A 12665-nucleotide genomic window follows, 5' to 3' on the forward strand; every position below is an offset into this window, starting at 1 on the left:
CTCCCTAAAACTACAGAATTATGAGGCATTGAAGGCACTGCACCCATTTTGCATGAACTCCAGGCTGCTGTTTATCGTGCAGTAATTTAGCATCACGTCCATCTGTCCTTCACATGTCCTACATCATCTGAGCAAGGTTATTGATGTGGGCACATCTTAATGGCATGAATCTCTGGAGCTGTCTCCGATGTCTGGGTGATCTGAGCTCTGTTTAAATAATTGATGAGAGCTGTTAGTCAGAATGTATTGGTGATTTCAGACTGCATTATTCAAAAGTATTTACTGACAGTTATGTGTTGGTCCAAATTTACTTCTTTTTCCAGACTGCATTAAACTAGCCCCTGCATGTGCATTTCCTGTTAACTCATGGAAATGTGTGGGCTTGAAGGTCTTGGTTTAACCAATTGTAAATAAGCAATAACGTTTTAGTAGGGGAAAAAAAGGAATGTGAAAGTCTCTTTTCAAGTGAAAATTGATTCTGTTCTCTGTCCATGTGTTTATTTGTACTTCTCAGTGCAGTCAGGTTGACATCTCCGCTCCAGGCCCCTGTGCTGGGCACTGGGAGGATCCATGGGGAGGGAGCATCGTGACCCCAGAGGGTCTGCAGCCTCAGCATGTGAGTGAGGAAAGGAGAAGCTGGGCCCAGGAGATCAGTGCCAGAATCAGGAGTGGACCTCAGCATCTTGCTATTAACTTGGTGGCTTTCCTGCTGAAGTGTGCAGCTTTCCCATCCTTGTGGTTGGAGTGGGGGACAATGTTTTCATGGCTGGCTCTGTTAGCCACTGCAGTCATCTCCTCTAATGGTTTGAAGCTTTTAATCTTTGATTTGTAAGAACTATTCTGGCTCCTAGAAGCATTAAAAAAAGAACAAGTCTGGCCTAAGAGACTTGCCAAGACTGACCAAGGTAGCACCGGGCATCTCGTGTAATCCTTTGCTCTGTCTTCCCAGAGTCAGATTTTTTCAGTGTCTTGCCTTTCACTGAAGCTGTATAAATCTCTGGAGGGAAGTGCTGGAGGAGTACAGCGGGGTTCTATTTTGTAAGCTCTTCCCTTCTGATGTTTCTGTACCAGAGTGTGTGGGCTGCAGTGGAGCATCCCTCACACCTTCCTTTGGAAACCACCTCTGGGAGCAACTGGGGAACTCTCCATCCCTTTCAGTTTCGCGTCCCTTCTGGAAAGTACTGTAGCATACAATCACTTTCCTATACCAGAAAAGTTAGTGTCAACTTTTTTTTTTTCCCTCTTTTTAAAAAATGGTATGTGGTAAACATTCTGCTGAAGATAACTCTCCACTTTTTGTATTGCCAGAACGCATCGGGGTTGTAGCTGTACAGGAGTAATGGTCAGGGACTTCTTCATGATTCTTCTCTTCTATTTTTGCTATAGGAACTGTGGGCATGGGTGGCAAACAGTCCACGGTTGGCGAAGTCTCCATAACTCAGACACCCGTGACAGAAAGCATTCAGGCTGCTTACAAAGCTGGAGACGCCGCTAAAGCCCAAGAGTTGATTAAGTTGTCGTGTGAGGAGACTGCGCTGCAGGTGGAAAAGGTAGGGTTGGCTCACTGCTCCTTCTCAAGCCTTTCTGGCCTTGAAAGCTGATCAGAAAGGTGAGACGAACCTCGGGGGAGAGCATACATAGAAACAGCATCGAGGACTGGAACCACAGGGGGAAAATCCCACATCCCACATTGAAGCAAATGGTGGAGCTGAGGTCAATGTTGCACACCACGCTGCTAGTTTGTTGGGTGTGTGGGGATGTGTTGGCTTCGTCAGGTGCAGAGAGTCCTGGGTTTTTCTGCCTGCTCTCCAAATGCAGGCCAGCTCTGATTGAGAGGCTGTGTTACCACCTGAAAACAGCACTGACCTCCAGCTAATGTGCCCTGCTTTTCAGGTGCGTGTATAACTTCATTTTTAAGGGATGTACTGCAGCTCGTGTTGTCAGGATGCTGGTAGAGAGCAGGCAGAGCCCTTGCAAGCATTGCAAGCTGCTTTAGCATGGAACCCAGTCCTACATTCAGTGAGCACACTCTGCTTTTGCACTGAAGTCACGCAGGAAAAAAAAAAAAACAAGCAAAACTGGCTAATTAATCTAATTACTTAACACAGCAATAACAATTACAGTGACTACTGGTGTTTATGATGTTCTCAGTTAACCATAGTGACAGTACGTATGCAATTGCACGAGCACAGATAAATATATAGCTCTAGAAATGCTATCTTTCTCTGCTCGCTCCCTTCACAGAGATGCAAAATAAAATCAGAGAGTTTGTTTTGCTGTGTTTTCTTTACCAGTGTCAGCTTTTAGGTATCGCAGCAGCATATGGAGATCTGCAGGCAGTGAGGTATTTACTGAAGGAAGCACTAGTGGTGTTACCAACTGAACCTAATGATGACAACGCAGCTGTGGTTGCCACCTATTTTGGACATAAGGATGTTGTGAAAGAACTGCTGGATTCCCTGCGTGGTGAGACTATTGGATTGCCTCTCCCTTTCATTCGGTGTCTGTTTGCCATAGGTTTGAGCAGATGTTTATTTTTATCCCATCCCTTGAAAGATGAGGGAACTCAGTCGTGGGATGCAATCATGGAGGGATCTAATCTCTGCTGTGTTTTAAGAGAACTTTATCCATGGGAGAAAAATACGTGAATAAAAACATGTATGTTTGCAAAGCTGTCATTTAGGCAGTTCATTCCCATCAGTTCTTGCAGCTGGATGATGTCCCAGAACACACAGAGAAATTAGGGGATTTTCAGGAAACAGCATCGTCCCACTCTGCTGATGGTGCAGGCACAGCAGTGCTGGGAGTGAGTGCAGCACGGCTGCCTGGTGGGTGACAGCCTGGGTTGCACAGCTGGCAGCACATCCTGTGTTGGAATGGGCTGCCCAGGGAGGTGGGGGAGTCGCCAACCCTGGAGCATCAGGTCTTTTCACAACCATATTTACAGATGAGTCCGGCACAATGGCATCAACTGAGTCAACGCCTTATCTTCTTGGTAGGTCCCAATACTTGCCAACAGCTCCTGAACTGGATGCTGGCCATCGCCTGCCAGCAGGGACATTTGGACATAGTGAAGCTGCTGATTCGTGCATACAGTGCTGACCCCGAGAGCTGTGCAGTCAGGAGGAATGAGTTCCCAGTTCTTATACGGTTGCCTCTGTATGCTGCTATAAAAGCAGGTATGTATTTGCATGCCTCAAAGCTTTGTCCCTCTTCTGCAAAGTCTTTCAAGGAATAGGCTGAGTTGTTCCAACCTGGGAACACTATTAGTGTGGGCTGGCTTGTCTGGGATTGTTCTGGATTTCCAGCAAGATAAATTAAAACAGAATTGGCTCTGAACCGTTTGACTTAGCCAAACTGAAGTCAGGGCCTTTCTTAGTGAGATTCCTGCAAATGCTGAGAGACTGAACTTTCCTCATTAATTTTAAACTCCTGGGGAAACGACCCTCCAAAAATAGAAAACTTTCAAGCAAAAGCGTTACTGATGCAGATACCGTGGCACACAGGCTTGACTTTAGGCTGAATAATTCACACTTCAAAGCACAACTGTGTGTAATTTAACAAGATGGGGGGTGAAAAGAGGAGAAAGGAAATGGATCTTGGGATGATGTTTATATAGAGTGCCTTTGGTGTCTCAGTTTGACTAAACTGAATCTTATCAGTGGAGGAAATAGTCCATATATTCAGTTCCCTTTTTCACACCCCCATGGTTTTTTTCAGAAGTGGTTATTTCCCAGGATTTCTGTTCAGCTCCTTGTTGATTCGTTTGCTTGAGAAACAGAGAACAGACAATCTGCCTTTTCTCCAAAGGGAATGAAGATGTGGCTGTGTTCTTACTGCGGAATGGGGCTTTCTTTTGTTCCTACATCCTGATGGACAGCCCTGAGTCCAGCAAGCACCTTCTGAGGAAGTACTTCATCGAGACCAGCCCACTACCAGGTAGTGCTCCAGCAAAAACAGTAAGTAGCCATTTACCCATCTGAGGAGATGTTCTTTCAAAGGAGCACCGTGTTAATAATTATGTTTGTGCACCACATGGCTCGGGGTGGTTCTTCTCAGCTGAGAGCCTTGTGGTTTGCCACCCATTCAGAGCACAAGCTGTGAAGTTGGCTGTCGTGTCAGTGCTGGATTGGAAGGTGTAAACCATGAGGCCACAGCAAGATGCTGTGTGGCACCTTGCACTTGGCTGTTTTAACACTGATGTGTGAGCCAGGCTTCTGCTGTGAAAAGGAATCATTGACTTTTGCTTATAGGGAGATGAGCGCTGCTATAGGCTTCTCTGTGATCCCAGGTAAATCATTCATTAGGCTTCTGTGGTACATCCTGGTTACGAGTTTTGTGCTGCCAGGAATGTTAGCATGGCTGTGTTAGTTGAGCACATCAATCCTTCTCTTGCCCTGGGTCTCTTAGCTCAGATAGAGCACATGCAGACAGGCTCGTGTGACTTTGGCTTGGCTGGAGCATAGGTAGAGCAAGCTTACATCTGTTAACTGTACGTTCCTCCCAACCACAAATCTTCATCAGTAAAAGATAACTGGTAGCCTTTACTATCACTCACTGAGGGCACCTCAGCTTTCTGGAGCAGCACTGTGAGTGTCACGTTTGATCAGATCACGCTTAACCCCACAAAATGGGTTTGTGATGGGACACAGAGGCCGAGAAAAAGTAATCAAAGCCATTTTAGGCTGGCAAGATCTTTTGACTACTTAGTCACTGATAGCATTTTGACTCATTGGGGAACGTATTTGCATCTTCATATTTGCATGCTTCTTCCAGTATAAAATGTGGGAATTTTAAATTTCTTGCATCATAGCTGTTGGAAGGATTAATATATAGTAATGGTGACGTGAGATCTTTGGATGAGTGGCATTGTTTTCGTGCAGGATATTATTACATTTCGTGACTATTCTGTATCTTTGTATAATAAGGCTGCATTCTTCATTCTCTTAATCTTGTATTATTCAAGTATTTTTCATTCAGAAATGAAAAATATCTCACTGTTACTGCTTTGTAGGACTGTGTGTAGCATTTTGTTTGTACCGTTATCCCACATTTTAGTTATCAGACATCTTCCATTTTCCCCTTCAATGTACAGATGAACTGCAGTTGAATAGGAGCATCAGAGCTCCGAGTTGAGGGAAATTTTGGGATTGACAGCATCAATCCCACTGCCATTTGAGCATCTGTTTGCTCAACTAGTGGGGTTGTGGATGTTGATTCTGCTTTGGTGTCAAGTGAAACTAAGCAGAGAGATTTTCGTAGCATTCCAAGCTTTTCTGTTCTCTGTTTTCCTGCCAACGCCGTCTTGCAGGATCCCAGACAGCAATGTAAATGGTAGGGACTACAGTCCACATATATGACCTTGACTTATTTGGGTTCAGTCATGAGATTTAGAGCCCTTCCTATGTCATTCTATGTATTAATGACAGATAGACAGCTAAATCCGGGATGTTTCTGGACAGGAGTTGATCAAACTGCATGCCTGTTTAGAAGGAAAACAGAATCCTACTAATGGGATAATTCAGTTTGAATAAACTTCAGAATAAATGTTTGAATCATAGGGGAGAGATCTGTTTTCCATGTGAACTCGCTGGCAATATTTAACTTTGCTGCTGTAAAAAATGACTCAGCCTTGCTCTTGTCACACCCTGAGCAAAGAAGTCTTAAAACATCAGCTAATTGCTCGAAGATCTCGGTTTAAAAAGAAGAAAGAATAAAAATAAACATTAAAGAAACAGGCACTCAGAAATTTGACCTTGATTCTTCTAGAGGCTGTTTATCTGCAATATGTTGCAGATTCAGGCTTTTCTCTTTGAATTAGATTTTTCAAACTGGCCCAAATTCAGGAAGATTTATCCTAGTTTGCCTGCAGAGCTCAGCCCTCTGAGAGGTGACAGTCATGATTTTTTGAAGTCAGGCTTCAGTGGCAATTGCAAACTGATAGAGCTCATAGATGTCAGTCTTTCCAAGTGAGTGCCACGATGCGTTGTGCAGTGGGAAGAAGCAAAAGGATCATGCAGAGGCAGTGGTGTGCCTGACAGCCAGCTGGATGGCAGCAGCCTCCTCTGGGACAGAGCATGCTGAGCACTGGGCTCAAAAGAGTTCATCCTATCTGTGCTATCTCTGAGGGAAAGCACTGCACGGTTGACCTCCGGTTGGTTTTGCAGTAGTGCACGCTACCAACTACGTGGAAAATGTGGTTGGAGAGCCTTCCAGGCTGCTCTTTACACTGTACATCGCTGCCTTTCCTGAGGCAAGAGGACGTCTCATTTTTCTACTATTCCTTTTCTTTTTTTTTTTTTTTTTTTTTCCCCCTGTTGTATTTTTAACCCCATACCAAGCCTTTCTAAACACACAGGAGCAGGTTGCCCAAGGAGGCTGTGGATGCCCCATCCATGGAGGCATTCAAGGCCAGGCTGGATGTGGCTCTGGGCAGCCTGGTCTGGTGGCTGGCAACCCTGCACATAGCAGGGTGGTTGAAACTGGATGATCATTGTGGTTCCTTTCAACACAGGCCATTCTATGATTCTAAACAGGGGAAGTGCTCCATTTTTACAGGAACAGGTAGCAAAGGATGAAAATTCCCCCTGCAGTAAAACAGCTCCATGCAGATTCCAGACTTTGATATGTGTGTAGTAAGCACAGAGATATTTAACTTTCCAGTGTGTGCAATGGTTGATTTTTTTGCTTTTCCATTACGGACTGGAAAAGAGCTTAAACTGCTGCCTTTCCCCAAGGGAGTGCTTTGCCAGGATTTCTGGCATAGAAGCGCTGTGTGTGTGTGTGTACCTCTGATTTCTTGATCCGCTGCCTGACTAATCTCAGTTACCATCAATAAAGAAATCTGCAGCAGTTCCACTTGAGGTTCACAACAGCATTATTGATGGAGGAATTAGATCACCACGCTCTGGATATCCTGCCTGCAGCAGGAGTGCGATTCTGGTGGTGCACATGATGTCAGTTGGGAGAAATGCACAACAGCCTTTTTTAATCGCCTCACCAAACAGCCTTAAATTGAAGTAAGCTTCTTGGTTGTTTTGTTTTTGTTTTTTTTTTTTTGTATTTGGAGTTCACTGTTTGCCCAAAAGCAGTGGGGTTTCTTGCTTCTGCACAATTTCCCATCCATTGCATCCCCTGACATCATTGCAGTAGAAGATTTCCATGCGGTTTTCAATACTCAAATTGAGAAGTTATCATCTTGGCAGGAGAAAGGTCTCTACAGAGGTTTTTTTTGGTCCTGCTGAATATGTCCAGGAGCCAAACAGTGTCCCTGTCTGCTTTGGACATGGAGCCCACCAACCAAACCGAGGAGGGCTGAGCTGCTTCCTGGACTCTGCAGGTTCAGCACTGCAGTCCTTTGGCATCTGGAAGCTAGTGGCAATGGTTGAGTTGGGGTAGAAATCCCCTCTCTTCATGGCATTGCTGCCAGGCTTTCACGTAATTACATTTTCAGTAAGCGCAGAGCCAAGTGGATCCATATTTCTCATCTGACATCTGGATTCAGACAAAGGTTTGGTGTTCTGTCCCTAAGTAAGATAAAGAGGCTTGGCTGGTGCTCTGGTTTGCAGAGACACGGACACCAAGCCTGCAGTGTGTTGAATTTCATGATCTTGTCTGTGGTTTTAGGAGTCGCTATCTGAATTCTGCAGTTATCCTTCTATCACATTAGATGCCCGGACTGCATTTTTGAAGTAAATGATACGTGTAATCCGAATGCAAAATAGAGATTAGTATCAGAGAAGCAGCCTCCTGGTCCTGTTTGCACCCGCTGAAAGCAAGCTGTGTATCTTCATATCTTCAAATCTTCATATTACTGCATTGGTTGGTCTGCTCAAGGACAAGTTCTTTTTTGTGCTAAAATAAGAATGTGGGCCTCTGTAGGGAGCATCTTCTTGAAACAGGGCAGGAACTGAGAGAGGGGATAAACACAGACAGTTCTCTTTTTTTTTAAAAAAAAATTATTCTTTATTGTAGCTCTGCTGGGAGCAGTTTGAGAAGAGAGGAGAAATGTGGCAGTTGGGGTTGGCAGCTGGATGGAATATTCACCCAGACTTTTGGCTGCAATTCTGCATTTTCTTTTTCGTGTATAGATAAATATGTGAATAATTCAGGGGCTTGGATGCTCTGGTCATGGATGTGTATCCATGGTCATCTGCTGGTGATCACAGAACATAAGCGATGGTTCTGATAGGGAGAGTGAGATGAATCCACCTTCCTACAGCCCTCAGTGCTGTCAGCAGTTAAAACTCAGTTCCAAACTCTGTGTCTTGACCATGGTGTGGGTAAATGGGAAGTCCCTTACTTGCTAGCTGTTGTTTTCAAGACCACATAGATGTCTGGAACTGCTGCCTAAAATCTTGGATTTTCCCGTACTCATTGTGGTTTATCCCGCCTCCATCTTGGCTGGATCTCAGCATAGCTTTTGACAAAAACAGTCTGCATTCCTGGAAGGAGCAGAGCAGGATGGAGTCTGCTCTGTCAGCCGAGGTCAGTTGTTAAAAGTGGCAAATTCCCCATTAAAGCATCTCTCGCATCCCTGAGTAAACTGCTTGTATTCTGCTTTCGGTACCTGGGTCTCTTACACCTTCCTTCTAGCTGGAGCAAATCTGTTTCTGGTGACTTCAGCTGGAAGCTCAACCAGCTGAGAATTCTCTACAATGAAAAATAGAAGTACTACAGGTGCTTTGAGCATGCTCCTGAGTGGCTGGACAGGCACCACTTGAGGCTTCATAGTGTAGAACTGCTTTCTGCATTACCTGGATTCAGGGGCTGGCTGCTGTTTTCAATTCTTGGGATAATTCAAAGCACAAGGAAAAATGAGTCAAGTGTCTCAGCACAAATGTGCTCTTTCCAGTAAGGTTTCCTCATGCCAGAAAAATATTCCAGCCTGTTAGCACTTGCTCCACATCCCTGCATCCCTCCTGAAGCATGAAGTGGCTAGAAATGGCTTCCTTTACAGCATAAATCACACAAGATTGCTGTCCAGGGATGTCAACTTGCTCGCTCCTGGGCTTTTACAGCCGAGGGAAAATTGCCTACAAAATTTTAAGCAAGGTTTTGTAAGCAGGAAGCCGTTAAACATACAGACATGGAAAATCTAACAGCAGAGCAGAGTTTTGATGTAAGAGATGCACACAGTAACTCTGCTGGAGTTGATTTCTCATGATAGCTGGCTTGGCCTGTTTGAAACGGATGCCTTGCAGCATGGTGGTGAATGGAGCTTTAGATAAACAGCTCGTTCTCTGCCTTGGTTTCCCCAGTGATGCTATGAGCACAGTATTTCCATTCGTATCTGTTGGGCCACCCTAAGGTTTCACTGTGAACCTCTGAGAAGCATTATGTCATAGTAAGATAGTAACATAATTATTTTTGTTTTCTAAAAAGTACAACTTTCTACCTTTTATTCCATCCTCCTAGACATTAAACCATGCAGCTTCCGTTACCTGGAGTTTTGAGTGGCAAGAAAGCATCTGCAGTACATTTTTTTTTTTCCCCTTTCCTTCTCCCTTTCCCAAATGCGTTCCTTTTCATTTAAAATTTAGGGTTAAAAAGCTTCAGAGTTAAATACTGCAAACTGAAAGCAAATTAAACTTGCTGTCAGGTCCTTGCTGCCTCCTGGTGGTGAATTAACAATTGCTTCATCGAGGCTTCCATATTGGAGAGAGATGCCAAAAACACTGAGTTTACAAAAACATTTTGGGAACAGCAGTGTGAAAGGGAGTCGTTTGAAATGTAGATCTTCCTGGAAGACAGTGGAAAGACTTTGTAAATGAAGGCTTGGTTTGTTTCCTGACATTGATGACTATTATGTGTTCATGTTTTCTCCTGTCTGAGCTGGAGACTGAAGTAAATAGCTTTGCCTTTCACAACAACTTCTGTTTTTTATTTCCATAAGAGGATAAAACAGCTTCCTCATCTTACTGTCAAAAGCAGCAGAATGTTACCTAGAAAGGAGGTGACAACTGCCAAAATCATGCCTCTTAGTAAAGTACCTTGCTTAATAACACTCAACAAACTTCTGTTGTTGAGAAGTGCCTCACAATAAGACATTTGCTTGTCCCAGATGCTCCTTTGCAAAGTCTTAACCTGCCCCAGCTATTCTGGGCTGCTGTTGCTGGAAGATTACAATGGAAGAGCAGTGCCTGAGAATCTGTCTGTGGAGCTCTGGGTGGTTTCAGGCCATGGCAGCCCTCCTTTGTGGGGCAGTGTGTGGCCCAGGTCCCCTGCATGTGCTCAGTCGTGGTCTTTGGAGTGAAGTCACTGAGTGACTCTATAGTGCAGGCTGCTGATATCCAGGCATGACTTCATCTCTGAGTCAGTTTAATTCCTAGAAGCAGATTGGAAAGTGAGCAAAATGTTTACAGCTTGTGCTGTGATCTGCCAGATTCCCAGTGGTGTAACAGACTGAGAGCAAGCAAGATTTTACTAATGTGTTTTTCTCTTTTCTTGACATATGCAGGCTTTGTGCGTGAACTGGTCAAACCTCAAACTGCCCTGGGTGGATCTGGACTGGCTGATTGATATCTCCTGTCAGATAACAGAGCTTGATCTGTCTGCCAACTGCCTCGTCTCCCTTCCATCCGTGGTCCCATGGGGCCTGATGAACCTGAGGAAGCTCAGCCTGGCTGACAATCAGCTGGCAGAGTTACCCAGCGTACAGTCATCCGATGAGATTATATGTACAAGGTGTGTGCTGGATGCCCACAGCAAACCAAGCCCTTACGGAGAGCAGGTGCAAGTGTGAAAACTGCCTCTATGAAAAGCAGAGACAGGAGTTTCTTGGTTGTTTTTCTGCCTGTTGTAAAGTTGAACTGAAGATTTGCCCTTTGCCGTTCTCAGCATCACACGCTTAGTTGTCAGGACAATTGTAGGGAATTTCAGACCTTATTCCTCATTGTCTCATGCTGCTTCTGCTCCTGCCCGGTTTTGGTGAGCATCATTCCTTCGTGAGGAGAATCTCAGCCCTGAGCTGACCAGATGGATATTTGATGTCAGTTATCTCAAACTGCTGTTGTTTCCCTGATAGGGTTAATTTTCTAAATAGAGTTTTTTGCTTTGCTCTGTGAGATGCACTCCAGCTGCTTTCATCCACACCTAAAGTTGTCCTGATAAAATGGATGCCTATGGCAACAGGAGTCTTGCTAACATTTTACTGATAACTGACTGAGTGTCTTCTGTAATCACAGGTTACTTGAGGTTGATGTATCCAGCAACAAACTTTCTACTCTCCCTTCTGGATTCCTACATCTTAAAAACCTTAAAAAACTCAACGCTGCCAAAAACTATATGGAGAAGTTATTTGACGAGGAAAACAGTACGTACAGTCCCTTGTTGCACTTCCATTTCAAGGCCTGATCTGGGGAGGAGAACCCCAAACTGTTGTTATTACAGCTAAAAGCCAGTATTAGCAGCAGATGCTTAACATCTCCCAAGTCTTTGTCCAAAGTACATGAAAAGGCCTGTTTATTTTTAATCACTCACAATGTCTTTTAGCTCTTATCTAGCAAGTATTCAGCATCTTGCTGGGTCAGAATGCTGTCACTTTGCTTACAAAGTCTGCAATGCTTTGTGTTTTCTAGCAACTAATTGGATTGGCTTAAGGAAGCTGCAGGAGTTTGACGTCTCTGACAACAGGTTGGTGGAACTTCCAACGGTTTTTCTATACTGCTTCAAGTCCCTAAACATACTGAATGTTTCCCGAAATCAGCTGAAAGTGTTTCCAGACCCCTGGGCCTGCCCCTTGGTAAGTCATGCTGCTCTGTCAGAGTCAGAGGCTGTAAAAGCTGTTGAAATTGTGCAAATTTTTATATATATATGTATATAGCAATACTTATGAAGCTGTCAGATGTTTTAGGCTGAAGGGGTATCTTGTTTCTTTAGGATTACCCCTGCAAGATATGGTTTATAAGTTTCGGAGCAGGTCTTTCTGAGGTTCTGCCTCTTTCTGTAAATGTTGATGACGTTGCTGGAAGTCTAGAAAAACGTCTTAGATTAATTTTCTTTGTAGTTCGTATGAGCTGAAGTGTTTTTAGGATTGTTTTTGTTGAATGATCAGCTTTTGTCTAAAGTTAACTTTGCCCAAACCAATGGATAACATGGGGAGTTTATGCCTGCACGTCACTGATGCTTTTATCCTTGTCATTATGTTTTCCCATAATAATAAGACCCTATTGATGGCAGAACAGCACGCTTTAGTTAAGAGTTTATGATGAAAAGCCAATGGGTGTTATTTTCCAAACAACTTTTGAAATATTTTCTTGCTGAACAAAGAATTTGATCATCAGTTATGTAAATGCATCTCCTCAGCAAATAATACATGCCTTCATGCACAGGAATTTATTTAGATCAAAATACCTGAAGAAATCATCTGGAATTAATGTGTAATTGACAGCTGACCTTCTTTTTTCTTTTTTTTAAAGAGATAATTACTACTGCTTGGGTGTTTTTTCTTTTACGTTTTCCAGAAATGTTGCAAAGCATCCAGAAACTTGCTGGAATCCCTACCTGACACATTCACTGTTTTCTGGAAAAATCACCTCAGAGAAGTGGATTTTTCTGAGAATTCACTAAAAGAAGTTCCACCAGGGCTTTTTCAGCTTGAAGTAAGCATCATTTCTTCCCACCTTTGAAAACTGGATGTTTGAATGCCCTTGGCGAAGCTGGTT

The 12665-nt window shown here is 43.8% G+C and overlaps 1 protein-coding gene across 6 annotated transcripts in view; it reads left to right on the forward strand.

The window, feature by feature from the left end:
- Nucleotides 1-12665, forward strand: part of LRRK1 (leucine rich repeat kinase 1) — a 70044-nt gene that overhangs the window by 17129 nt on the left and 40250 nt on the right. For all 6 annotated transcript variants that reach the window (XM_031587806.2, XM_090149113.1, XM_031587805.2 and 3 more), the window contains 8 exons: nt 1387-1550; nt 2295-2466; nt 3000-3179; nt 3811-3959; nt 10460-10686; nt 11187-11314; nt 11580-11743; nt 12465-12602. In XM_031587806.2, coding sequence (XP_031443666.2) covers nt 1387-1550; nt 2295-2466; nt 3000-3179; nt 3811-3959; nt 10460-10686; nt 11187-11314; nt 11580-11743; nt 12465-12602 — 1322 coding nt within the window. The remainder of the gene's footprint in view (nt 1-1386; nt 1551-2294; nt 2467-2999; nt 3180-3810; nt 3960-10459; nt 10687-11186; nt 11315-11579; nt 11744-12464; nt 12603-12665) is intronic.

Source organism: Phasianus colchicus, chromosome 12, assembly GCF_987193195.1.
Source record: "Phasianus colchicus chromosome 12, bPhaCol1.hap1.1, whole genome shotgun sequence".
NCBI lineage: Eukaryota > Metazoa > Chordata > Aves > Galliformes > Phasianidae > Phasianus > Phasianus colchicus.